The sequence below is a fragment of the Mirounga leonina genome, unplaced genomic scaffold (genome assembly GCF_011800145.1).
Source record: "Mirounga leonina isolate KUSES-001 unplaced genomic scaffold, KU_Mleo_1.0 Mir_488, whole genome shotgun sequence".
In the NCBI taxonomy this organism is placed as follows: Eukaryota; Metazoa; Chordata; class Mammalia; order Carnivora; family Phocidae; genus Mirounga; species Mirounga leonina.
Window position 1 is genome coordinate 54,131 of NW_023270777.1, and position 23,866 is coordinate 77,996.

Below are 23,866 nucleotides of genomic sequence, written 5' to 3' on the forward strand. Positions count from 1 at the left end.
AGAGCTGGCTCTGCCCTCAGGCAGCTTACAGGCTAGTTGAAAAACTCCTCCCGCGTACCTCTAATGCAAAAAGGTGAGCCATTTTTAGACATTTTTAGAGCTAGACAAGGCCCACCCCTCAAGGAGCTCCGCCTGGTAGGACCCAGAAAGAGCCCCTGAGGAACGGAGACCAGCTGTATCTCCGAAGCCCAGCGGTAGGTTATTCTGGAAACAACCTGTATTCAGGGAAGTTTCTAGTTCCCACATCAGACTGTATCTCTCTCCTGAAATTAAGGATGTGCTATCTGAACATGATCTGAAAAGGAGCTGGGGAGCCTGCCACCAGCCAGAAACTTTGTTTCTCAGCTTAAACTCACAAGGCTTTCATCTGCTCAGAGTTCCCGCAGGTAAAAAAGACTGTCCAGCTCTCGTACTATAATTTGATTATGAAAACATAAACTGGAATTTTTTTTTTTTTCTTTAAACCTGGCAGGTCACCTGGTACCCCACCTCCTAGCAGAGACACAGTCTTCCATAGGACACTGGTTTTCATAAACCACTCATGCCTCAATGTAGGTTTTATTTATTTGAGCAGCTTCTTCAAGGAAATAGTAAGAATTGAGGGAGGAAGGATTCACTGAGATGTTTTAGAAACCAGGAAATAAACTCTGCGCTGTGAGAGCTAAACAACTGGGTGGTACGGGGCAGGAGTGACTGTCACTGGAATACTTACTAACAGCGGCAACCATCTGTGACCTGCTCTAATGGGGAAAGCACTGTTCCTGCTCAGCTCATCTGCACCATGAAAGCAACACACACCCTGCCAAAGTGCTTGGGAAAAGCCCTAGCTCCTCTTTACGTGGGGTTTGAAAGGTTCTTCCCTTGAGAGATTACGGGGAGAGAGAGGCCCTCCCTCCTGTGGGTCCCACCGGCTGCCGGCTACACACACAGGACGCAGACGACATCTCGGGGGGGATGCGAGGAACAGAAATGGTGAGGAGCGGGCTACCAACCAGGAAGCCTACAAAAGCTTTCAGTCTAAAGATAAGAGTGATTACGTTTCCCTCCTTGGTTATCAGCACACTGAATTACCAAAACAACTCAGGGTTTAACCAGCATTTCTTAGAATGTTCAAGCTACCAACTCCCGAGTTTACAGATAAGGGGACGAAGGCACAGAAAGCTTGTGTGAGTAACCTGAAGCTGCGCAACTTCTAGTTCTCGCCCAAGACTATAACCCAAGTGAGGGTCTCCTTCCCTCAAACTTCTTGGCAGTTTTCCACAAGGATTTTGGAGAAAGAAGTGACCTGCTGATCAGGAAACTCAAGGCTCCTTGCATACACGACAATCCACTAACTATAACTGGTCACGGATCTTCTGACTGGCAGAGTAGGACTTAACGAGATGAAGTCTACAGGCGTAGAGATATATTTCAAAATGTTAGAAACGTTCCCACTGGCCTTCGGATCAGAAGTATCCCTGTAATATAAGTTACCATATTTCTGCAGCTTCTCATACAAGCCTGGAGTGCGACACACCAGAGCGGCAAAGGTGGCGTTCACAGCTTGATCAATAGCAGAACCAGCAACTATATCTGTCTTTGGGGCCTGTTTTCTACATGCCTGTATGAATCCTTTGAAAAGTTCTGAAAATGGCCCACAGAAGTTCTGGGCAGGGTCTGACTGTGCAAACTCAAGAAGAAAGTGGTGGCAGGGGTCGTCGGGGATGTTCTTGACCTGGAACAAAACAACAAGAACACATCACGTTGAACCAAGTCATTCAGACAACCAAGTTCACCCGACACTGACTAGAACAAAGCATAAGGACAGAACAGGAAGCTTCAATCTACTGCAGAAACCAGAGACATGGCTTTAAAAACAAGGAAAACATAAATAAAACACTACACGCGTGAACACGAGTGCCACCGCAGAGGGAAAGGTGAGCGAGTGCCAAATGCCGGGAAGGGGAGCCCATACTGAGAGCCCCCGGGAGAGCTCCTGGCAGGCTGGGTGATGAGGAGAAGGCTCCTGGGGGGTGCGGCTTCAGGCCGGACCCTGACAACTGGGCAGCTCTGGCCCCTGAGGATAAAGCCATTAGCAGAAGTGAAGTCCCAGCTGGGGAGCGGAGGGGTAAGGTGAAAGGAGACTGGACAGAGCCTCAACTGTCACACTGAGGGGCTTAGGCTCCACCCTGTGGGCAACAGGAGCTATTAATGGTGCTTGGCCACAGAAAATAACAAGATAATTCAGCAGTTAAAAAACCCTGGTAGGGGCGCCTGGGTGGCTCAGTCGTTAAGCGTCTGCCTTCGGCTCAGGTCATGATCCCAGGGTCCTGGGATCGAGCCCCACATCGGGCTCCCTGCTTGGCGGGAAGCCTGCTTCTCCCTCTCCTACTCCCCCTGCCTGTGTTCCCTCTGTCGCTGTGTCTCTCTCTGTCAAATAAATAAATACAAATATTTAAAAAAAAAAAAAAAACCTGGTAGGTCCCAATGTCCCAGTACAAGCGCAGGATGAGGGCCTGGAGAAAGATGTAGACGGAGGAGCTGGGAGGAGCTGAACACCCCCAGGAGAATCCACAGGGCTGGCGGCGGACTGGGCGGGAGACGTGAGAACAAGCCGGGGCGCCGTGGCTCAGCGCCGAGGAAAACAAGAACGGCAGTGACAGCAGGGAGCAGCCAGAGGAGGGACATGACCACCTCTGAGTGAAGAGGAGTCGGGACACCGACATGGAACTACCCAACGAGAGGACAGGGACACGGGAGTGGAGCCCAGAGAAGCACCAGGGCTACGGGGCTGATGTTTCGGGAGGTTCTGCACAGATGTGACAGCAGAAGAGCGAAGACAGGATAGAGTCTTGGTGGGCTGCGGGGAAGGGGACAGAGCCGAGTTAAGCCTCCTCTCTAGGGAAGGAAGAACAGGAGAGGCCCACTGAGGAGGCAGGGCCGCAGTGGAGGTCAAGAGAAGACAGTGGGCTGTCACGGAGCCAAAGGAACAGAGGCTCTGAAGGAGCCAAATTTAACAGAGGTCAAGGGGGGAGGCTGAGGAAGAGCCCCAGGATTCTCAGCTACCCGCGGAGTGACGTGGGCGAGGGAGGGAGGAAGAGCGGTAGAGCAGAGACGGAGGCAAAGGGGACGGCAAAGAGACAGCAAACAACTTGTCCAGCTCATGAGACACCGTAAGCCGAGGGAACACGCCGCTGCTCCACGGAGAACAAAGTGCGCACAAATCGTTTACTCTGACAGCTGACTCAGCGGCTGCTAGAAACACACTCAGCTGGCTTATTCAGCAACTGGGCCAGATCTCCTGAGCACCAACAACATGTCTCGCCGGCCCCTGGGGCGCTCGGTGTGGACACCACGTGAACAAGGGATGGCACCTGCCTTCAGGGCGCTAAGAGCTGAGTGGGGGTGAGGACGCAAACACAAGGGCTCGTGGTGGAAGCAGCAGCCATCAGCAAACGGACTCCATGCCAGGTGGAAAGACGCCGCAAGCGTAAATACCTCCTTACTATCCTGGTGTAGGGGAGTGGGCCAGCTCGCTGCTAATCCCAACTCTGGACTCAGCTGATGCCTGAAGACAGGTTTCCACAGCGGGGAGTTCAGGACCGACGCCATTTTTGCGGGAGGCACTGCCATGTCACTTCCAAACTCTGGAAAGAGAAGAAGGCTTGTGAGAGCCCTGTGTCTTCCCCGCGACACTGAAGCGTCTGTGGGCAATCTGAGGACGTGCAGGGGACCCACCCCCATTTCCCAGCACACCAGCACACACCCCGGATGCACCCCCACCACAAGGGTGCCCTAAGGCGCTGCCCTTCCGTGGGACAGCCTCGGTCACGGGCACTTCTGCAATTCCTGTCAGTGCAGGAGATGAAGCGAGGTGAGGACCACCGCCAGGGAACAACCGGAGACCGGGCACAAGTGTTTAGTGGGGGAAATGTTCGCAATTTGTAAACTTAAGTTTGTAAAAAAAAAAAAAAAACAAGAAGAATTAAATACCCACCCACATGTGTTTATGAATGGACATAAAAAAAGACTAGATGGGAATACATTAAAATATTAGTAAGAGTTCATTCTGGGTGTTAGCACTAGGAACGGCTTTTCTCCTCGATCTTTCTCCATTACGCAACTTCCATGATATTTTCCTTTTACATTCAGAAAAACTCAAGAAATGAAATAGAAACAAAACACAGTAGGAAGTTTTATTCTACAATTCTTGTTTCTTGGGTGCATTTAATAACTAAGTTGAAGAAATCACTTTAAGACAAAATCCACTTTCCTGTATTTAACATAAATAGTCACGTGGTTAAAGGATACTGGTAAATGTATTCCATTTCTGCCTTCCAAATTTCACTAACAAAATGAAGATGACCAAGGCCATCCTCCAGACAGGGCATCCTCAACACCCCCTGGGATGTGTTCCAAAGTCCACGCTGAGACACTTTACGGCCACGGCACCGAGCAGTCTATGCTGCGGTCTGGTGTGGTCTGCAGGCCCGCGAGGGCACCCTGTCCATACCTCCGCCCTGCCCTTGTGTGGAGCCGACGTGCGTGAGACTCACGGTGCGCAGACTTGAGCGCCATGCACTGGGCAGCGAGGCGTCCCATCAGCCGGGAAACGAGAAGTTGTAAGTCCAGCGCCCAGGACACGGCCACGTCGGGCAGGCCATAGGCGGTGACGGTGAACCTGTAGCCCCACTCGTTGTTACTGCTGTCAGAGTGAAAGAGGAACTGCAGCCGAGGGCCGGCCTTAAAGGTCACTTTCTAGAGACAAGCACAGAAGCCATGAGGTCCTTCAGGAGCAAGCATGCTCTTCAAGACTCAGGAACTCTAAATCTAACATCGGTCTGCATTCTCACCATCCCACCTCACCACACCCACCCAGGGGACTGAAGGAGAAACAGACAAGGGAGCGGCTGAAATGCAAAATCCACGACTGCACCGTGTGAAGAAGCAACATTGGCAGTTTTCTAAACCTCGGACGCCCATCTGCCCACTCCCTGCTCATCCAGAAATGGTGCTCGTGCTCCCCACTGAGACCACCAGAGAGCACGCCAATGGCGGGAAGCAGTGCTTCACCCCCCGCCCCACCCCCCACCGTGCCCCCGAGACCAGTGGGCAAGCCTCCAGCGGGCACTCCCGGCTTTCACCACATGCTCTGCGCCTTCCTGGACCCCAACGCCCCACTCAGACCAGACAATGTGACAGAAACCAGGGGTGGGCAAACTGTGCTGTAAAGAACCAGACAGTAAGTCATTAGACCTCCTGGGCTGTCCGGTCTCTGCTGAGACCACTCAAGTCGGCCTCTGCAGCGCACCAGCAGCTAGAAACGACCCATCAACCGACGGGCAGGCTAGGTGCTGAAGTAACTTTATCTACAAAACAGGTGGCCGGCTGTCACTGCCAACTCCGACATGAGCCCTTCCTTTTACAGAAGTGCGAGGGAAATGCTTCCCTTCCAGACCCCCAAGGGCTGACAAAGGAGGGAGTTGGTGCAGAAGCGCGCATGTCACTTCTGGGAGCACCACTCACCTTGGGCCACTTCTCGGTGCCAACTTTGGTGTCATAGCGTGTTTTTCCACCTCTAGCGTCGGTAAATTCCAGATAATCATACCTGGGAAGGCATAATCTCCATTACTCTCCTGCTCTCATTTTAACCCACTACTGCTTAGGAAAAGACCACAGGAGTCTTACCTTTTCTCAGTCTCACACCGCTCGTCAAATTCCACCTCAAAGTAGGTTGCCCCCGGGCTCACGAAGACAGACACCTCGTGGCAATTGTTTTCATAGTTGTGGGCAGACTCTTTTGTCCAGGTATGTAAGACCACGGGACATTCCTGCTGCCAAGTCTCTGCATCGAGCTGCACAAACAAACGAGTCAAGAAAGCAAGCTTCGGTCACTCTGTGTCCTGCCACATCTGTGTTAGCGCCCCAGACGGACGGCCAGGACACCAGACGCAGATGACCACACAAGCTAAAGTAATCCCGGTGTTCCACCTGCATACACAGGTCAGTGTGCATCTAGCCCTCAGCAGAGGACCCGTGACTCTAGCTTCTGTTTTCTGGCCCGACAGAGCTATTTCTTGCAATTCACTACTCGCATGAATTTCCAGTGGGAAAAACACTGAATTTGGGACCTTGGCAAATCTAAGCCCGTCCTCCCTTCTCTCTCCATTTTCAGTCTTTGCTTTTTCACCTTTAAAATAGGCTTTATAATATATGCCCTTTCTGTTCCCACAGAGTTGTTTTGAGACTCAAAGAAGGTAGTGAAAATCGCTGTGTCCTGTGAGGTTAAATAGGGAGAAAATTCTGTTAAATACCAAACCTTCTAATCTGCCTTTCAACATGCAGTCTCCCTTCTAGACTTTAATCTCATTCTTCGCTTACGTGGTTTTATACAACTTCACGTGCTGTGAAAGGAGACTGACCTACATATGACTTCCTTTCCAAGGCTGACCACACCAGGTCAAGGTGGGCTGCCATTCATGCTCGCTGGCAAGCCACTGCTAAAACATGGGGGGTGGTCTTCGGGGGCAACCTCAACGGTAGGGGCCACTCAGCACTGTCATCGCTCCCAAGAGGGGATGCGGCGCGGGCTCCGACGTCCACTCTGGTTACCTTACTCGGCGCTCCTTCCGCGTCAGCACAGAGCTGCCTCAACAGTTCTGTTAGCGTACTGAACTCTCTCAGGAGCGTGCAGTGAGAAATGTCTAAAGTGCAGAAGTCCAGCAGAAAGATGACCTGAAGGAAGATTAACGAAGCACTTAGCACCCACCTCAGACTCTGCCTGGGGCTGCGGGTCACCACCCTCCCCCTCTGCAAAGGCCATCACGGTGTCTTACCAGCTGACGAGCTGCCATCGAAAACACTGAATCACACAATTTTTCTACAATGGTTTTTCCACTGTACTGTGACAAGAGGGATTCCAAAATCGTTCTCATGCTTGCCAGAAACTGTCCCACATCTACCAAAACATAAAGGCGGTAATTAGTATTGTGTGCGGTAGACACGTCACTTGCTTGGTCGTCACAAAGGACAAAGCTGGCGAGGGTCACAGGTACGGTGGCAAGAATCCCACATCGGAAAGACCACTAGGGGTCATGTGTATGTTTTCCTCAGGGAGGAGAAGCAGTGCAAATCTCAGGGAAGGATCGCTTTTAAAGGGAGTGATTTTTTCTGTCTTCGCTACTTTGGGATGAGGGGGAATCATCGATCGGCTGAGCAGCCCAGGGGCCAGGCTGAAGTCTCCCTCTGCTCACAACGGGCCCGTCTTCAGTGGGCCACCCCGCGGTCCGAGCCGCAGGCGCCAGCACTCGACCCCGTCAGCAGTCCTGTCACACTGCTGGGACTCAATCTTCCACGTGCGCATCTCTCAGAACCTGTGGAAGGTCACGTCATTTTCTGCGGGTTTATGGGACACGAAAAGGAGGATTTGGGGGGTCTGCAGAGACCACAGCAGTGGTCACATATGCCTTAGACTTTAAAAGGTCAAGACTTTCTTGTTTGGGTAACTCAGTTAAAGCCCGGATGACCGGCTCTGCTGAAGACTGTGGCGTCACCTCAGAGTGCTGCACGACGTAGGACTCCACGGTGAAAACTCCGAGGCATACCACCACATTCAGAACACTCGGGGCAAAAAGACGTGCTACAGAGCCCTATTTTAAGAAGAAAAAAACAACCCAGAGACAGACCTAACTTGTAACTTAGAAGAGAAAACCCTCTGTGGAACTCCACACACGAGGCACTAAAGAAGACTGTCAAAGCCCAAACAGCTCTCTGTTCTGGTGGGTTTGGGACTTCGGGGGCTGAAACTCACACTGGTCAATCAGGTCGGCGGCACCACCTCTGACTGCGGAGTCCGTGCTCTTCAGCTGCAGGTAGCACCAGGAGAGCAGGCTGCCCTGGACGGCCCAGAACAGGGAGAACAGCACAGAGCCAGTCTCTCCGTGGGCCCCCGTGAGCACCAGCAGTCCACACTACAAGAAGCAGACGGAGAAAACGTTCACGGCAAGAGCAGAACACAGAACACAGGCATGGGCATTCTCGGACAGCAACCGTCACCGGCTAAGAAAGAGCTTTCCGTGTTTCAAACGTGACCGAGGGAAACGGCAGGTGAAAGCTCCTCTCTCACCCTCCAGCTTTCCAGAGGCTTCCCAGATGGCTTTTACTGCAAGCATCCTCCCCTTCTGCCCCTTAGGGGTCTTATTGCACCAGCAACCCCCTCTCTCTTACGCCTGCAAACCTCCTTCCTCTCGGGCCCCTTCCCCTGAGCCTTCAACCACACCTATCCCCACCTGAAAAGTCATTTTCCGCCCTTCTGTGGCTCCCCAGCCATCAGCTTTGTTCTCACCTGACCCCTAGGGGTAAATTTTTGCACAAAAGAACCACAAGATACGTTCCTACCGTGATTTCCATGTAATTGCCCCCACCCGGAAACAACCCAATTGCCCCTCCAAAGTAAAACGGATACACGGTGGCAGGTTCACAGGGGAATACCGCGCACCACCAACAACAAACCGACTGCGGCACGCACGTCCGCACGGACGAGCCTTGAAAACGCCACGGACTGGAAGACTGTGCACCACGTGACCAGGCCAAACAAGCCTGCTGCGCCGGAAAAGCCAGAGAGAAAAGACCGACGTACACCTCACAAGGGCAGCTGCCTCCGGGGAGGAAGGCACGTGGTGTGGTGGGCAGGGGACTTCAAGAGCTCGCGGACTGCTCTGTACCTGCACTCTCTGGAACGGGAGCTCCGCTGGACAAAGCTGCCTGCAGCCGCTCTGTGCCGCCGTCCCGCCTCTCCTGCCTCACCACTCACCCACACCGGGCCCCGAAGGCACCGGCTACCACCTGAGAACAAAGCCTCACCACTTAACCGTAACGTCAGTGGCTCTCCCGAGCACTGAACGTCTTGGAACTCTCTCCTCCCTGGGCTTCCGCCTCCAGGGACTCCTTGCTGCCACTCCTGCCTTTCTGGTGAGACGTCCCCCAGACGCCCACGGGTGAGGAGGGGGCACCGCAGTCGCAGCTTCAACTCTCAGCTGTTCGTCACTGGCTGCAAAATTTCCAGCACTGACTCAGCTCCTGAGTATCCTGGAGCTCCTGCCACCTCAAGTCCTCCCAGAGCCATAAAGTCAGCGTGCCCACAGCCATTCTCCTCGTCAAATACTGCCTCTCCCCATCTTGTCCCTGGCCTTTCGCACATGTGTGAGCGCGACGGTGGCAGAAATAAAGACAGATGGGAGTGAGGCATGGCTAACAGGGCTCAGAGCAAATACTGATGAGCAGGAGACTGGAGCAGGAGTTTCCAGGAAGACAGAGATGGGCCAGACAGTCTGGGAAGGAGACAGAAAGAAGGTAGCCAGAGAGAACATGAATGTCACAGCAGTGAGAGAGGACACAGGCTTCCAGTGGGACAGAGACGACCCTGGACCGAAAGTCATACTAGGTCTGCACAGCAGCCAGCCCACGGGGTGACCCTGGCAAACGAGAACCTGGCACTCTCGAAGCTGTCTCCCTAAGAGCAATGCAGCCAGGAATGCGTGAAATCGTGGCTCTAGCAGCAACCTGAAAACGGCAAAGCACTGACAGGAAAAAAAAAGGAAAGGACTCAGACACTCAAGTTCAGACACAGAAGAAGTTATCGTCAAGTCACCGTCAGTCACTCTACGCCTCAAGCGTGTGGTCTGGCCTGGCCCACTGTCACCCCCTCCCCAACCCGGTCCATGTTCTGTCCAGAGAGCAGGCCTTGGTGCCCTAGTCACGGGGTTCTGTCCCGTCAGAGTCCCAGGGGTGTGCGGTGGAACACAGACTCAAAATCCTGTCCGAGAGGTTCTAAACCAGGAGCCTGGGGTGGGACCCAGAAACCCAAATTTCTGTCCAAATACACCAGGTGATTCTGATCCACCTGACACATGGACTACATCTTGAGAGACAGAATCCTTCATGTTAAAAAAATAAAGTAAAAATTTGAAAATATTGGCACAGACAAAAGACACTATCTTTTCAGACTCGATTAGCCTGTGGGTTTACTAAGTAATCTTAAATTTTAAAAAAGCTAAAACAGTTTTCCACAGAACTCACAGCACAGACACAGGCCTAAGTGCTGGGCTCGCCAACCTGCACCCCAGGGGATGTGGCAAAGACCCCTTCCTCCTTCCCAGAGGAATGAACGTGTCCACACGTTTACGGCTCGCTGACTAGCAGGGGATTGGCCCCAGGAGTGGGTGATCAGGAGCCATGGCAGACCGTTGAGAGTTGCTGCCCACCTGGAAGGGCCACAGGGACAAAGCTACATCACACTGTGGCTAACAAACAGGGGCGGCGCCCGCTATTGCTGGATCAGGAGGTGAAGGGAGCGAGGCTAACGGGGGCAGTGCCCGCGATCGCTGGATTAGGAGGCGAAGGGAGTGAGGCTAACGGGGGCGGTGCCCGCGATCGCTGGCTCACGGGGTGAAGAGCGCAGCGGCCGCCAGTTACCTCTCGAGCAGCGACGGACAGGAGGGTGCTCATGACCGCCAGCACTTCACTGCTGTTCATGTCGGCCAGGTCACCTTTCTCAGGCAAGAGCAGAAGGCCACCCGGATCCTTATCACTGAAAGGACACAAATCTGTCACGACTCCTTGTTTCAGGCAGGGCATGCTCATGCTTTTGTCTTAAAAGTTTCCAAAAAAGAACCCAGCAAGATTTCAGTGCCAGTTCTATGGGTTGTGGAGGAGACTGGGTCAGGAAAAGGTCCAGGTCCCAGCTGAGTCTGGGCCACTGTCTGTCCCCCATGTCCTTAGTAAGCTCAGGCCTGTAAACCCTCAAGTCCTTAGAAGAGACTCTGAGAAGTCAATCTGATGACTACATCACCTTGACCGCCAAGAAGAAATACACCTAATCTCACGCTGGCTAATTTGACAATCCAGGCTGAACATTCAAACGCTCCCCACATGAGCTCTGAGGCTCTTTCATCGCCCCTGATCCTCGAGTCCAGACCCATTTTAGAGACCTCCAAGTCTGCTCTCGCACTAGGTACAGCCTGACGTGCAGACAGGAGCTTGGGCTATTTGTTCCCTCCCTTCTTCGAGAGCCTACACCTCTGGTAACGCAGCCTATAGGCCCATTAGCTGCTCTGCTAGCCAAAGCATGTAAAAATCTCAAGTCATCCCCTCCCAGCACACTTCCTTTGCTGAACTACCATTCTGTGCTTCTGGGTTTTCAGACTTGAGTACAGGACACCAAGCTCCTCTGGCTTCAGTTTGGGTCTTCAAGTATCACTTAGAAGCCGAAGTGCTCCAAGAGCTCCTCAGCGGGTCCTATTCGAAACGCTCTCATGGGGACTGGGCCTTAGATTAAACTCCTGGCAAGATCAGTACTCCACCACTGCTGTAGTCATTCCTGCAACCGGCGGCATCTCCCTCTAGAAAGCTGGCTGAGCAGAGGGGACGGCTAGCTAAAGAAAACTTTGCAAAGATGTGAAATATTACAGGGCCGAAAAGCACCGTAAACTTACCTAAAATACGTGCACAGTGAACGGAAAGTGAGCTGCAGGGACTGCTTGTGCTCCTGCTCGGTGACATTCTTCTAGAAAACAACGGAGTGCACAATCAGAACACCCCTTCCACGACATTCCGGAGCCTGGGGCAGCATGACATGCCACTGGCCACTGTTCCCAAGCGTGAGGAAAGCTGGGGTTGGCCCATGCTTCACGGCACCCAACTGGGACTGGCTTGGTGCTCGGCGGGGGCAGGACCACCCGCCTAAACAAAAGACAGCAGGTTTACTTGGGTTCACTGCTAAAGTTCCCACGTCCAAGCTTTCCTGCAGGAAATCTTGATACGAATGTTTAGGAGGATGTGTACTTTTCATCACTGGGCACAACACCGCAAGAGGAAAGGGCAGGAACAGTGCCCTTCTTGTGAGTTTTCTCTTGGTTTTTAAATAGGACCTAAGCTTTCCCAACATAAGCCAGAGCAACCTGTAGTGACAGTTACAGGGATCACATCTCCTGACGAGGCTCCTGGGCTACTTTAGGGGCACTTTCCTAATTCAAGAAACGTACCAAACATTGGCTGTTAGGCAAGGCGCAGAAGAGGATTTCCAGAGTATTTGAGGCCCAGGGCCCCGCCCGGCACAGGAGGAGGGGAGACACAAGATATGCCGTTCAAGTCATCAGCATGAGCAGGGAAAATATAACCCTACCACCGCTGTCAGCAGGGACCGGCAAAGGGAAAGTGACGGGGCTGGTAACAGATAGCAATGCCATTCGAGAGCTCATATGTCCTTTTCCATTCTTCCGTATGGAACACGTGCTAGCAAAACAAATCACTGCTTAGCGGCCTGGTAAACGCTTCTGGTAAACAAGCAAGATGGGAGTACCGCCCACAGTCCAGTGGATCAGGCCAGCGGATGCTTCCAAGGTCATGACTCTGTGTGAAAACTGATCCTTCAGGCTGACGTGCAAATTTTGCAGAGAGCTGAAAACAACCGAAGATCCTTCCCCCTCTCTGAAACCATCCGCAGTCACTTGGCCCCAGCACGAGTCTCCTCTACACGCATCTGCGGTTTTTTCTTGTGGCAGGTGTCCCCAGCTGGACAGTAGTCCTCTGGCACCAGAGACCACATTTTATGATTTGCTTCCCTCCTTTCTTTCTATGCATCCCACAGAGACTTTATTACATTTGCTAATTAGCTGCCGCATTTAGAAATGCTTTTTTTAAATGCCGGATCTAGTTTTCATCAAACTCCTATCAGTAATTCTACTACTTGCTTGTCTACAGACAATAAAAAACAATCTATAACCATATCACCTATAAAGTATTATTTATTTTATCCTTTCCAATTATCATGTTTAAAATTTCTCTTCCTTGTCCTACCGCACTGGCCAGACCCTCTAACACGACCTCCCGGAGTAGCAGCGGCCAATAAGCATCCTTGTCTTCCTCCTCATTTTGAGAAGGTTGCTTCTAGGATCCACCATCCAGCATATTATTTGTTAAAAGTCTGGGGCACACCCCCTCCTCCAGATTGAGGGAGTTCCTTTCTGCTTTGAGTTTGCTAATGGTTTTATAGTTTTAATCATCAAAATTTAATCCTACTTAAATGTTTTCTGTATTTATTGAAATAACTTTTTCCTCTGACTTCATTTACTAATTTTCTAATGTTAAACCAGCCTTGTATTCCTAGGGTAAATCCAACTCAGTCAGGACTTTGTATTTTACTAGACCGGTTTACTAATATTTTGCTAGGCTTTTCTTACAATGTTTACAAGTAAGACTGGCCTGTAATTTTTGCTTCCTTGTCACCCTTTATTTATGTTTCCCTGTGTTGTACCATCACTGGAACACTGGGAACTCTGAAGCTCCCTGACCTAGATGTTTTCGGTGTGGCTTACAGAGAGAAATTCTTTTTAAGATTTTAATAATTTGAGAAAGAGAAAGCACACGCCTATGCATGTGCGATGGAGGGGGATGGGCCAGGAGAGGGACAAGCAGACTCCGTGCTGAGCACAGAGCCCGACCAGAGAGAGAAACTTTTATTCTGTCTTACATTATCATTAATATCTTTCTCCATATATCACAGTCATTTTCACACAGAAATACTGCCTTCAGAATTAAAAATCTGGATCTCTGTACAGGATATTCCACTTGGTAACATAATGCTTATAAATACTGAAAGCATTTTTCACCCACCACTCCTAATGTCTGAGTGACAAGAAGGGGTCTGCGAAGGCTGCATTCCGTTACAGATATAATCTGAGATATTTATGAAATAATACCGGGGGAAGGGCAGGGAGACAGTGGATGAGGCAGATCACAGATGAAACAAGATTCGCCCGAGTTTACAACTGCCAAATCTACATGATGGGTACATATGGGGCAGGAGGTATTCTATTTACTCTAGTCTTGTATTTGTTTTATATTTCCCCATAATAAAAAGTGAAAATGTTAAAAAGAATGCTTGGTTGCAGGCAAATCATGAAGATGACGGGGAGACCATACTCCCCCTTTGTAAGACTAGGGGCTACGATCTGCCATCCCCTCCTTAAGGGCGGTGCTGGGTCCTCGGGCGTCTGTGTCTCACACCAAACTCTGCATACAGAGTGTTAAGTACACATCTGGAAAACTGAAACTGAGGAGATAGTCAGAGAAAACAGAGACTAATAAATGAATGTCATCCCACCAGACTTCAGGAATGGAGCCCATCCTTCTGACGTGAATGATTACCATCATGGCGAAGAGATGGCTCCGCCGGGTCTGTCGGTCAGGAAAGAAGACAGCAGCCCCATTGAGAAGGGTATTCCTGACTTCTTGTTTTAATGTTTCCATGGGCGCAGAGTCTCCATCCACCCTGTCCACCACTGAGGAAAACGAACAATGGAATCAGCTTTAGCATTTCCCATCCACTCACTCACAACATATGTATCCGCTTTCACTAGCCCATAAACTCACTGCTCCCCGTCGTGCAGTGAAAGCCTCTACGGCCAAGGCGGTATAAGGAAACAACACTGAACCAACATAAGCACTATATGTACCAGTTTTCATTTCATTACTTCCTTCTGAGCCGCAACTGGGCAAAGCCTTAAAAGTAACTTCACGTGTTCGTGTGTTTTATTCCCCGTGTATCATTACCTCTCTCCCCTCCCTCCCGTCCCAGTGTCTTCTCTACAGTAAGGACTGAAGAATGTGACAGTCACCACTCTCCCTGTGACACATCTGTGCTCAGAAACCAGGAGGAAGAGGTGCTGACAAGAGAACAAATCCTGAAGTCAAAATAACAATTCAAAAGGAGATCCAAGGAAACACTCATTTTCCCACGCAGTGATCCCTCTCCTGAGCCTGCATGATCGTAGGATCCCTGTTCTTACAGCAAGAGGCCTGGCAGGCTACCAGCACAGGGTCATATTCAAGAAAAGCCCAGGGGCGCCTGGGTGCCTCAGTCGGTTAAGCGTCTGCCTTCGGCTCAGGTCATGATCCCGGGGTCCTGGGATCGAGTCCCGCGTCGGGCTCCCGGCTCAGCGGGAAGCCTGCTTCTCCCTCTCCCTCTGCCCCTCGCCCCCCTTCTGCTCTCCTGCTCTCTCTCTGCGTAAAATAGACAAATCCTTTTTACAAAAATAAAGAATAAAATACAAAAATAAAGACAAGCCCAATGCCTACCGTCGCATAAGTGTGTGTGGAGCTCCTTGGCGGCCCCTGCCCCTCCCGGGCTCTGCCGGGGAGCCTTTGCCCCCCCTGAAGCGGCCGGCCCATCTCTCTGCAGCACTGAGAAGCAGCTCTGCAGGAGCCGCAGAAGCAGGGTTTGGGCGCAGAGGCACTCCTCCCTCGGGCTACGGAAAGACAACGAGTATCAGAGAGCACGACGGCAGGCTGCTTTGACCCTCCAAAGCCAACAGCTGTCTAAAAAGGACTCTCGTCTACACAGCAGGCTCAGTGTGTAGGAGGCCAAGGAGAGGAAGAGAGGCAGAATGAAAAGAACATCGTACTGGGCAGAGTCTGAAAACACAGACCCTGCCTGAGTCTGCCCACAGTGAGGCAAGGACACACGTTTCCGATCCTGTTTCTTCATCTATAAAACGAGGGCGCTACCACAGTGCTTGACCTGCTTTCCCCACCAGGTTGTGATGAGAATCAGACGACAAAATGTTTGCAGCAACATTGCCCGGAGTACGTTACGGAAACGTGAGATGTTATCTTCAATAATAACCAGTTCTCTCAAACGAGAACAATATAAACTAGTGAGAAGTCAAAACATCTTACAAGGAAAAAAGGTCTATTTGGAATGTAAAACTTAGTGTTTTCCGTTTTGTTTATATGATTATCAACTTATAACAAATTCTGACCTACTTTTGCTTTAATTTACTGTAAAAATTCCAGAAGATCTGCAAATCAAGACCGGCGAAGTCCAGAAAAGATTTATATCTTAAGCCACTTTCCTTCTGCTGCACCTAAAAAATCATAAAAACCAGAAAAAAATAAAGTGGAAAATGCATTTAAAGAAATATTGTGATGGCTCATTTACTCCTCAATGTGAAAGGGTGTAGGATTCCCATATGGCCGATGCTGACTCTCACCAACTCAGAAGTGCATGAACCACTATTCCTGGTGTGAAACTTTCTACAGGATGTGCGTGCGTATGTGGATGTGAGAAAACGTGTGTGTAAACGCACACACACACACACCCCCCCCACGAGGACTCCCCAACTCCATACACACCACACCCGGGACACCAGCAAGACGACAGGGCCACGTGCTCTGACCCTCACCTGCCTGAATCCTGCCCCAGCGCCCCCGCGGCTCCGAAGCATCCCACCCGCCCCCGTTTATGTTTTCTGCTGTGACAGGAGAGCTTGAATAACACAGACCAAACAAACCAGAGTTAAATTGAGTCACAGCCTCTAAACTCGCCCTGATGCAGAACTGCTGCCTTCCCTATGTGGGAGGGCGAGACGCCCCACCGATCCCTGGGCTAAGCCATGTTCTCTATGGTGATGTGGCGAGAATCTTCCCCGGAGCCAGCGGTCACCGTGTTTTTATTGGTGACTGTACAAGTCAGTGTCAGGAACACAAATGATTTTAAATCCTGACATTTTGGTACCTTTAGGGAGGAAACAGAATTCACCTGTACCTCAGAAATAATTCTCCCCGGACTTAAGGGAGACGGAAATCCCATAAACTTGCTCGGTCTCCCTAGACTACCACCGGCAACCACAGCGAGGGTCTTCATGGTCTGTCTGTAGGTCTATTCCGGGGAGCCTCACTCTGACGGCCACACGCCAAACGGTCCCCCAGTGACTGACACCACGGATGCCCAGCACCTCCCTCCCCTGCTCCGCGCCCCCCATCATCACAGCAGCGTGAAGCCAGCCACACACGTCCCTACCGCATGGCTCGATAGGGCCTGCTTTCACCGGCGGCTGTTCACTTCCCTCAACACCACCATTAATTGTCCCCAAGGGAACGAGGTACCAGGTCATGGGCGAGCTGCTGAATGAACTGAAGTGTCCTGAGGAGCAGGGTGGCCCCACAGACGCTCTCCTCCCCGTCCTTCCTGCAGTGGGCACAGACGACGTGCTGTTCCGCTTCGGCTCGCACAGGCCGGAGGTACCCGCTGATGCTGAGGCCTTGCACGCCCAAGCGCTCCGCCGACTCCTGACGGGTGCAGAGGAACTTCACCATCAAGTACTAGAAAGGACAGAGAGATTTGAGGAGAAGGACTCAGAAGCCGGACTATGAATGGAAGGGAGATGAAGGCCTTTCTGGGAAGGTCCCCCTATGACTTTAATGACTTATTAGGTCTCACTCTGCCTGGCATGGGGCACAAAAAAGAAGTCCAACATCTCAACAAATGGGGAAAAAACACTCGTGCCAATTCAAGTCAGGTTCTGGGAAAGATCCCAATAAGAGAAATGGCATTACCCCACCTTCAGGGCAAACGCAAGGTAAGACAGGATGAAGCAGAGAAGTGTGTCTGCTCTGTGGCCCAGTCATTTTGAATCAGAAATCAGGTCTAGGGTGAAAACAGTCAACAACTGTCGCAAAGCTCCCAACTAGTCTATACCACCCACAGCCCAGGACACTGCGCCGTCTGCTCGAGGCCAAAGCCATTTGAAAGCCCAACTGCTATGCAAACTCTCTGCTTCTTACCGTGGAAGCTCCTCTGCCAAGAGCCACTCAGACCCCACTACTCAGATGCATAAATACTTACTGAACATCTACTACCTCTAAGCCCAGAAGATAGTTCTTACTTCTCTTACTGCAGCTTCTTACTAAGAGGGACACTAAGTATGTGAAAGAAATGAAGTGGCCAGACAATCACGGGTTCCCTCACAGCCATGGACACACATCTCTCGTGCACTCGGGCCAGCGTGTTTCCACTCTCCCCGCTGCACGCACCCTTCCCCACACGTCCTAGCCTGGCTGCGGGTGACGACTCATCGACCTCCAACACCTGGCAGCACACCGCCTTTCCCGGGAAGCCTTCCCCGGTGACCTGCGCGCCGGGTGAGACGTGCTTCCTCTGGGCGGCCGCAGCCCCCGTGTGTGCTGTACCGGGGCGTCTCCCGCTGGACCGCGGCTCCGTGAGGGTCACTGTCACGGCTGACTGGCCTCCAGGGCTGGCTCCGGGGCTGGCACGGGGCTGGCGCATACGATCCGCTCCGTGAACACGGACAGGGCAGAAGGAGGGAGTGGGCAAATGTGGGAAGGCCACCACTCGCTAACGCTTACTTGGGCAACCCTGCAGCGCTGCAACTTCACATCTGCTTCATCCCACTCTTCTTCCAGCTCAAACCAGCCAACGGGGTCATCCTCTCCAAGGTCATCAGAGGAGCAACCAACCCTGCAAACACAATGGTGATCACAAAGCACCGTCCCCTTTCTAAACTTCTCAGGGGTCTCATGAGCAAGGCACCATCTGAGCGGCGTTAACTCGGGTGGATGGATGGCCGGCAGCGAACGGCCAGGGACCGGGTGTGGCACTGCAGTCTCTTAAGCACAGGAAGCAGTTGCTGGTGACTACCTCCCGTTGCTCAGCCCCCGTATCTCTGACGTGGGAACTAGTATCAGTTCCAAATACAATCTGGGAACTAAAGAGAAAGTGTGCTTCTCTAGGTAACTGGCATATTTGAAGAACGAGACATGGAAGCGAGGCATCTTAGATGACTCAGGAATAAGAAACAACGCAACAACCGTTGTGCGCTTCCAGAAAGATCCAAAGGAGAGGCAGGTTCAGTTTCTTTCCCTAGGTCTGGCTACTCTACGTATGCCCAGCCTGAGGTTCGGTGCACTTACAACAGCTGAAGGTTAAGAGCAGGGAACTTTCAGATCCTGGAGCTCCAAAAAAGGAAAACTTCAGCCTCTGCCTTTTCTCCTGCTCCTTAAAAGGTCCTTCCAGGAAAGCATCTCAGCCTCAAGGCTAAAGTAGCACAACCCCAGCCACTTCTTTTTAAAAACTAGACACTCCCGCTTCAGCAATTAAATAACCAAAGGAGAAAAAGGCAGTCTTTTCAAGTCACATTCCTAAAACTTTCCACTACTTAATCTGTGATACAGCTAGCAAGCTAGCAACATGTGAGTATTCTGCATGGGTAAGCAAACGGGAGCCTCCGTGCAAGAAGATTAAGGATCCAGAGTAGGTTCTGTAACAGGAAAAAAAATGTTCTCTTCTTAAGACTTTATTAGCATCAATCTCTCATGACATAATAAATCCTAAAGTCAACAGGACGGGAGGTATTCGGTCTTAACCCAAAACCATGTCAATGAGTTTCATCAATACCGTGTTTGAGGATTTTTTAATTTGCCCTGCGGCAGCCGTCAAGAACTCTTTGAGAGGGAGAGACCGCTGGCCAGGTGTCAGAGCGCACAGAGAGGCAAGCTCACTCACTACACCACACAGCAGAGGGCAGAAAAGAGAGCTGAGCGTGCGTCCTCCTGAGTCTGCACAGCAGTCGCTCGGCTGGCTGGGAGTGTGCGGACTGACCATCATCTGGCCAGAAGGACAGGAGAGAGGAAAAAAAAAGGGAAGAAGATAGATGCATGCACAGTAACAATTTGATTTCCAAACTGGAGAGAGACGGTAACATGCAGGCCAACCACACCAAGATTTCAGAGTAGTTCAGGCTGGAAGCAGAAGCTAAAATCAGCAAGTAAGCAGCGAACAGACCTACACCTAGATCAAAAGAAAATCCTACGTAAGATGTGAAAGATCTTATTTAACAGATTTAGGGAAAAAAATTTTACTTTAATACGTCCCAAGAATGGGATAGAGCTGCTTAAAAACAAGGGTAATCTCTAGTTACCATCAAAAAAAAAAAAAAAAAAAAAAAAAGGATCTTTTAGGGGCGCCTGGGTGGCTCAGCTGGTTAAGCATATCTGCCTTCGGCTCAGGTCACGATCCCAGGTTCCTGGGATTGGGTCCTGCATTGGGCTCCCTGCTCCATGGGGAGCCTGCTTCTCCCTCTGCTCCCAGCTCCTGTCCTCTCTCACGATCTCTCTCTCTCTCAAATAAATAAATTCTTTAAAAAAAAGGGGGGGTGCGTCCTTTAAGAAGGCATATATACGTTGGGGAGGGAGATTTTAGGAATGAAGGAGATTTGTTCCAGTTCATGTAGAGGGTTGGAATTACAGCTGTAGATTTCAACTGAACATGATCTACCCCTGAAGTGCAGTGAGTTCTCCATCGTGAGGAGTGTTCTGGAGACTGAATGACCATCTGTGGTCATTCAGTCTCACGGATGACCATTCTAGCAGCATCCGTGAAGACATGTTTTAATTTGTTCGTAGATTCTTCACTCAGTCCCTTCCGTGACCAGGTGTACACGTCTCCAGAATGGCTGGGTACTGACACACGCCTGGACTGTCTTCAGTCTTACCTCGCCACTGGGAAGTTTATCAGAATGCCACCAGAGGACAACCAGCAGACAGAGGGAGTTATTCTAGATCTGTGCTACTCGAAGTGGGGTCCGCAGGTGGGAACATCAGTCACCTGAGAGCTTCTCACAAGTCACAGTCTACACCCAGAACTACTGAATCAGAATCCACGTTGAACACAGTCCTCGGTGACGTGGGTGCCGGTAAAAGGCGGCACGGTACCAGATGACGGCTGAAGGCCTCCCCTGTCACCCGAGACAGTGGCACAATCAGCAAGTCCCGGGCTCCGCTCGGTGAGTTTTAACTTGCTACTACGAATGTGGGAGGCAACACTGCCCGAGGCTCACCAATGACCTCGGGCTGAATCCGACAGGTCCACCCGCAGACTTTATCCAAATGACCCTGGGTAACATCTCATCCCGCTGCCCGCTCCCCACTTCCTTTAACATCACCCCCCCTTGGCTTCATGATGACACACAGGGGACTTCCTGCTGCCTCACTGGCTGCTTCTCAGCCTCCTTTTTTCTCTGTGGCCCTTTAAATGCTGGTGCCTCTCAGCTGATCTATAGGGTCTCTCTTCTCTTCCCAGCCCACATACTCTTCCAGAAAAATCTCACTTTAATTATCCTTCAAACGTCTCTCCTATTGGTACCTTCAGTACCTCCTCCAGGTTCCAACGCATTCATCCAAGGAGCTGCCAAGTAGCTCAAAGTCTTTCTAGACCTCAAATTCAACAGGACCGAAACTGAGCTCAGCAGCTTCCCACAGACTGTTTTCCCAAGTTAGTTTCTATCAGAGAAGGGCACTCCCAGTGTCCCCACCTGCCCCAGCCAAAATCCCAAGCCTCCGCAATGCCTACACCATCCTTCCTCCTCTGCTCTGCACTCAGTCACTGTCTGGTGGTCTCTCCGTCAGTGACCACCTCTCCATCGCTGCCAGGGCTGCTTAGCCGAGGGGACCCAGGCCTCTGGCCGCCTCCTCTCTTTCCATCCTGCCTCCATGCTGGCTCTCCCCTGGCCACACAGCACGATCCAGAACAGTATTTGTAAAACACACATCTGGTCTCCTCGTTCTTCTCCCCGAAGTTCCTCAACACTATGCTGTCCCCCCACCCTGGCTTAAAGGATGCAATCCAAGCCCTGAGCCACAGACAGAAAGACCTTTAGTGACTGGGCCTCTTCCTGGCCCTCCAGCTCCACGTTCCCCACTCTCCACCTGGCAGTAACTTCTGCACTTGCAGGCCCCCGAGCCTGCCGTACTTCATCTACAAGTGCTTGCTCAAACCTGCTCTGCTCTTTGCTCAGGATCTCTCCTTCAACTGTATATCATCCTTAGCTCTTACCACAAACAACACTCCCTCCGGGGTCTTTCCTCCCAGAGCCCCCACCCCTCCTGCCCAGTGCTGACAAGACTGTGACACTGCTGGTCTGAGAGGACAGTGAGCACCATGGAGCAGGGACCGTGCCGACCTGTTCACTGTGTCTCTTCTGCGCCGAGCATCAGGCCCAGTGCAGAGTGGGTGCTTAAAAATACCTCCAATGAAAGCATGATTAGGAGGAGGAAGGTTGGGGCATCGATAAACTTCCCAGTGGCGAGGTAAGACTGAAGGCAGTCCAGGCGTGTGTCAGTACCCAGCCATTCTGGAGACGTGTACACCTGGTCACGGAAGGGACTGAGTGAAGAATCTACGAACAAATTAAAACATGTCTTCACGGATGCTGCTAGAAAGCAATGAATGCTCATGGCCACTGAGGATGGGCTAGGGGCACCACTTCTACTGCCAATAAGAAAATGCATTCAGCCTTACTAACTACAAAGATTTTTATTCCGTTCCTTACCTGCTTTTTACAAATTGCCTGAATTCCTGAAGCTTCCATTTGTCATATTTTTCAAACCTTTTGAAGTGCTCTTCTGCATGGAATTTATCCGAAGGTGAGTTATAGGCAAACACCAACCCACACTGGGCACCAATGCCACCGCGTCGAACCTAAAAACAGAGATCTAGCTCAAGTACATGGAAGGTACAAAAGTCCTGTGGCTGTTGTGTTCCCAAGTAATACAGTTAAATTCAAAGAGCTTAAAGCAAATCAAACCAAGAGAATGACATTTAGTCCTAGAAAAATAAAAACACTGCTTCCTAAGCAGCGATCCCTTGCATTCACACATCCCCAGACAACCATCTACTCATCTCTGTGTCCCTGCCCTCTGCTACAGGCCTGGCACAGAATGGTCACAACATGGGTGATGGAAACCCGTGACAGGCTCTGAAATGGAATCCCAGTTTTAAAAATCGCAGTAACGTTGCTTAAAGAAGGTAGTAAGAGAATTACCATAATTCTGATCTGTGTAACTTGGAATGCAGATTCAGTTCCTGTCGAAAAAATGGTACTTGCTCTGGTCTTTCCAGTCTCTGTAAGAAACCCTGCAAAAGGCAGACAGTGAAGTGAGGACAACCGACTCATTTGTCATAACCCAAAGAACTCGCAGAGACCAACCAAATACACCGGATCCTTTGTGTGGGGGGGGTAACTAGTCTATCTGGTATTTTCGTAAGAATCAGAAAACGATTTCCCCTCCGCACAGGTGTGAGCTCACTGCCAGCCCCAGGTAACAGACCGGGGCTAGGTGCACACAGCACACTGTCTTCGCAACCACCGGCGGCCCTGCTCTGAGGTAGCAAGACAGACAAATAAAGTTCACAAAGACCGTGACTTAAATTCAAACAGACAAAAGACCTGACAACCAGTCGTCTCTCTGTGCCATTCCTAAAACCATGCCTGATGCTTGACTGGGCAGACAGAGGCACGCAGGCCTAGAGGACAGACGACAGAGGGATGACAGAACTTCCGGAAGACTCTGTCAAGAAAGACTGTGCAAGACTCTGAAATGCGCAGAAAAGATGGCTGGGTGTCTGTTCCGCTGAGCACACTCTGTGGACTATCTCCACCTTTCGCTGTGAGCTATTTTACAACTCTGTAAACCGTAGAGTCAAGACGGTAATGCAGACGGTTCCTGCCCGCAGAAAATGCAGCTGATTATTCTTTTTTTTTTTTTTAAAGATTTTTATTTATTTTGACAGAGAGAGTACAAGCAGGGGGAGAGGCAGGCAGAGGGAGAGGGAGAACCTATGCGGGACTCGATCCAGGACCCTGAGATCACAACCTGAGCCAAAGGCAGACGCTTAACCATCTGAGCCACCCAGGCGGCCCAATGCAGCTGATTATTCTTCATGAATGTTGACCAATTTTTGTATCTATCTGTGGATTCCTGTCGGCACTCTTACCGGTCTATGTGTATTTCATGCATTCTCTTTTGAACTGTTTATAACATCTTACTGGTCCCTCACTAATTAACGAGATAAATAAAAAGTGTAACTGTTCATTTTTCATTTGTATCAAAGTCATGGTTTACCTCTTTTGTTGTTGTAAATTCACAAAAAGGTCTGCTGCTAGACCCAAGGCCGCCTTTCTCTTTCAAACCTCTGTAAATGATAAAATTCACACACATGCCCCCATCAGCACCAAACAACCACTCATCCTGG

At 50.9% G+C, this 23,866-nt stretch overlaps 1 protein-coding gene across 4 annotated transcripts in view; it reads right to left on the reverse strand.

Moving 5' to 3' along the window:
* ZZEF1 (zinc finger ZZ-type and EF-hand domain containing 1) overlaps positions 1 to 23,866 on the reverse strand; it is a 103,158-nt gene that overhangs the window by 46,223 nt on the left and 33,069 nt on the right. For 3 of the 4 annotated variants that reach the window (XR_004676343.1, XM_034989318.1, XM_034989316.1), the window contains 17 exons: positions 22,656 to 22,747; positions 22,164 to 22,312; positions 18,184 to 18,295; positions 16,924 to 17,139; positions 15,802 to 15,902; positions 15,115 to 15,284; positions 14,185 to 14,318; positions 11,472 to 11,542; positions 10,453 to 10,567; positions 7,790 to 7,949; positions 6,816 to 6,937; positions 6,592 to 6,714; positions 5,668 to 5,834; positions 5,506 to 5,587; positions 4,536 to 4,737; positions 3,478 to 3,626; positions 1,474 to 1,714 (listed from right to left, as the gene is read on the reverse strand). Coding sequence is in view for 3 of the 4 variants with exons in the window: in XM_034989318.1 (XP_034845209.1) it covers positions 1,474 to 1,714; positions 3,478 to 3,626; positions 4,536 to 4,737; positions 5,506 to 5,587; positions 5,668 to 5,834; positions 6,592 to 6,714; positions 6,816 to 6,937; positions 7,790 to 7,949; positions 10,453 to 10,567; positions 11,472 to 11,542; positions 14,185 to 14,318; positions 15,115 to 15,284; positions 15,802 to 15,902; positions 16,924 to 17,139; positions 18,184 to 18,295; positions 22,164 to 22,312; positions 22,656 to 22,747 (2,406 nt within the window). In the remaining variant the exon portion in view is untranslated. The remainder of the gene's footprint in view (positions 1 to 1,473; positions 1,715 to 3,477; positions 3,627 to 4,535; positions 4,738 to 5,505; positions 5,588 to 5,667; positions 5,835 to 6,591; positions 6,715 to 6,815; positions 6,938 to 7,789; positions 7,950 to 10,452; positions 10,568 to 11,471; positions 11,543 to 14,184; positions 14,319 to 15,114; positions 15,285 to 15,801; positions 15,903 to 16,923; positions 17,140 to 18,183; positions 18,296 to 22,163; positions 22,313 to 22,655; positions 22,748 to 23,866) is intronic. The other variant, XM_034989317.1, reaches the window with a different exon arrangement.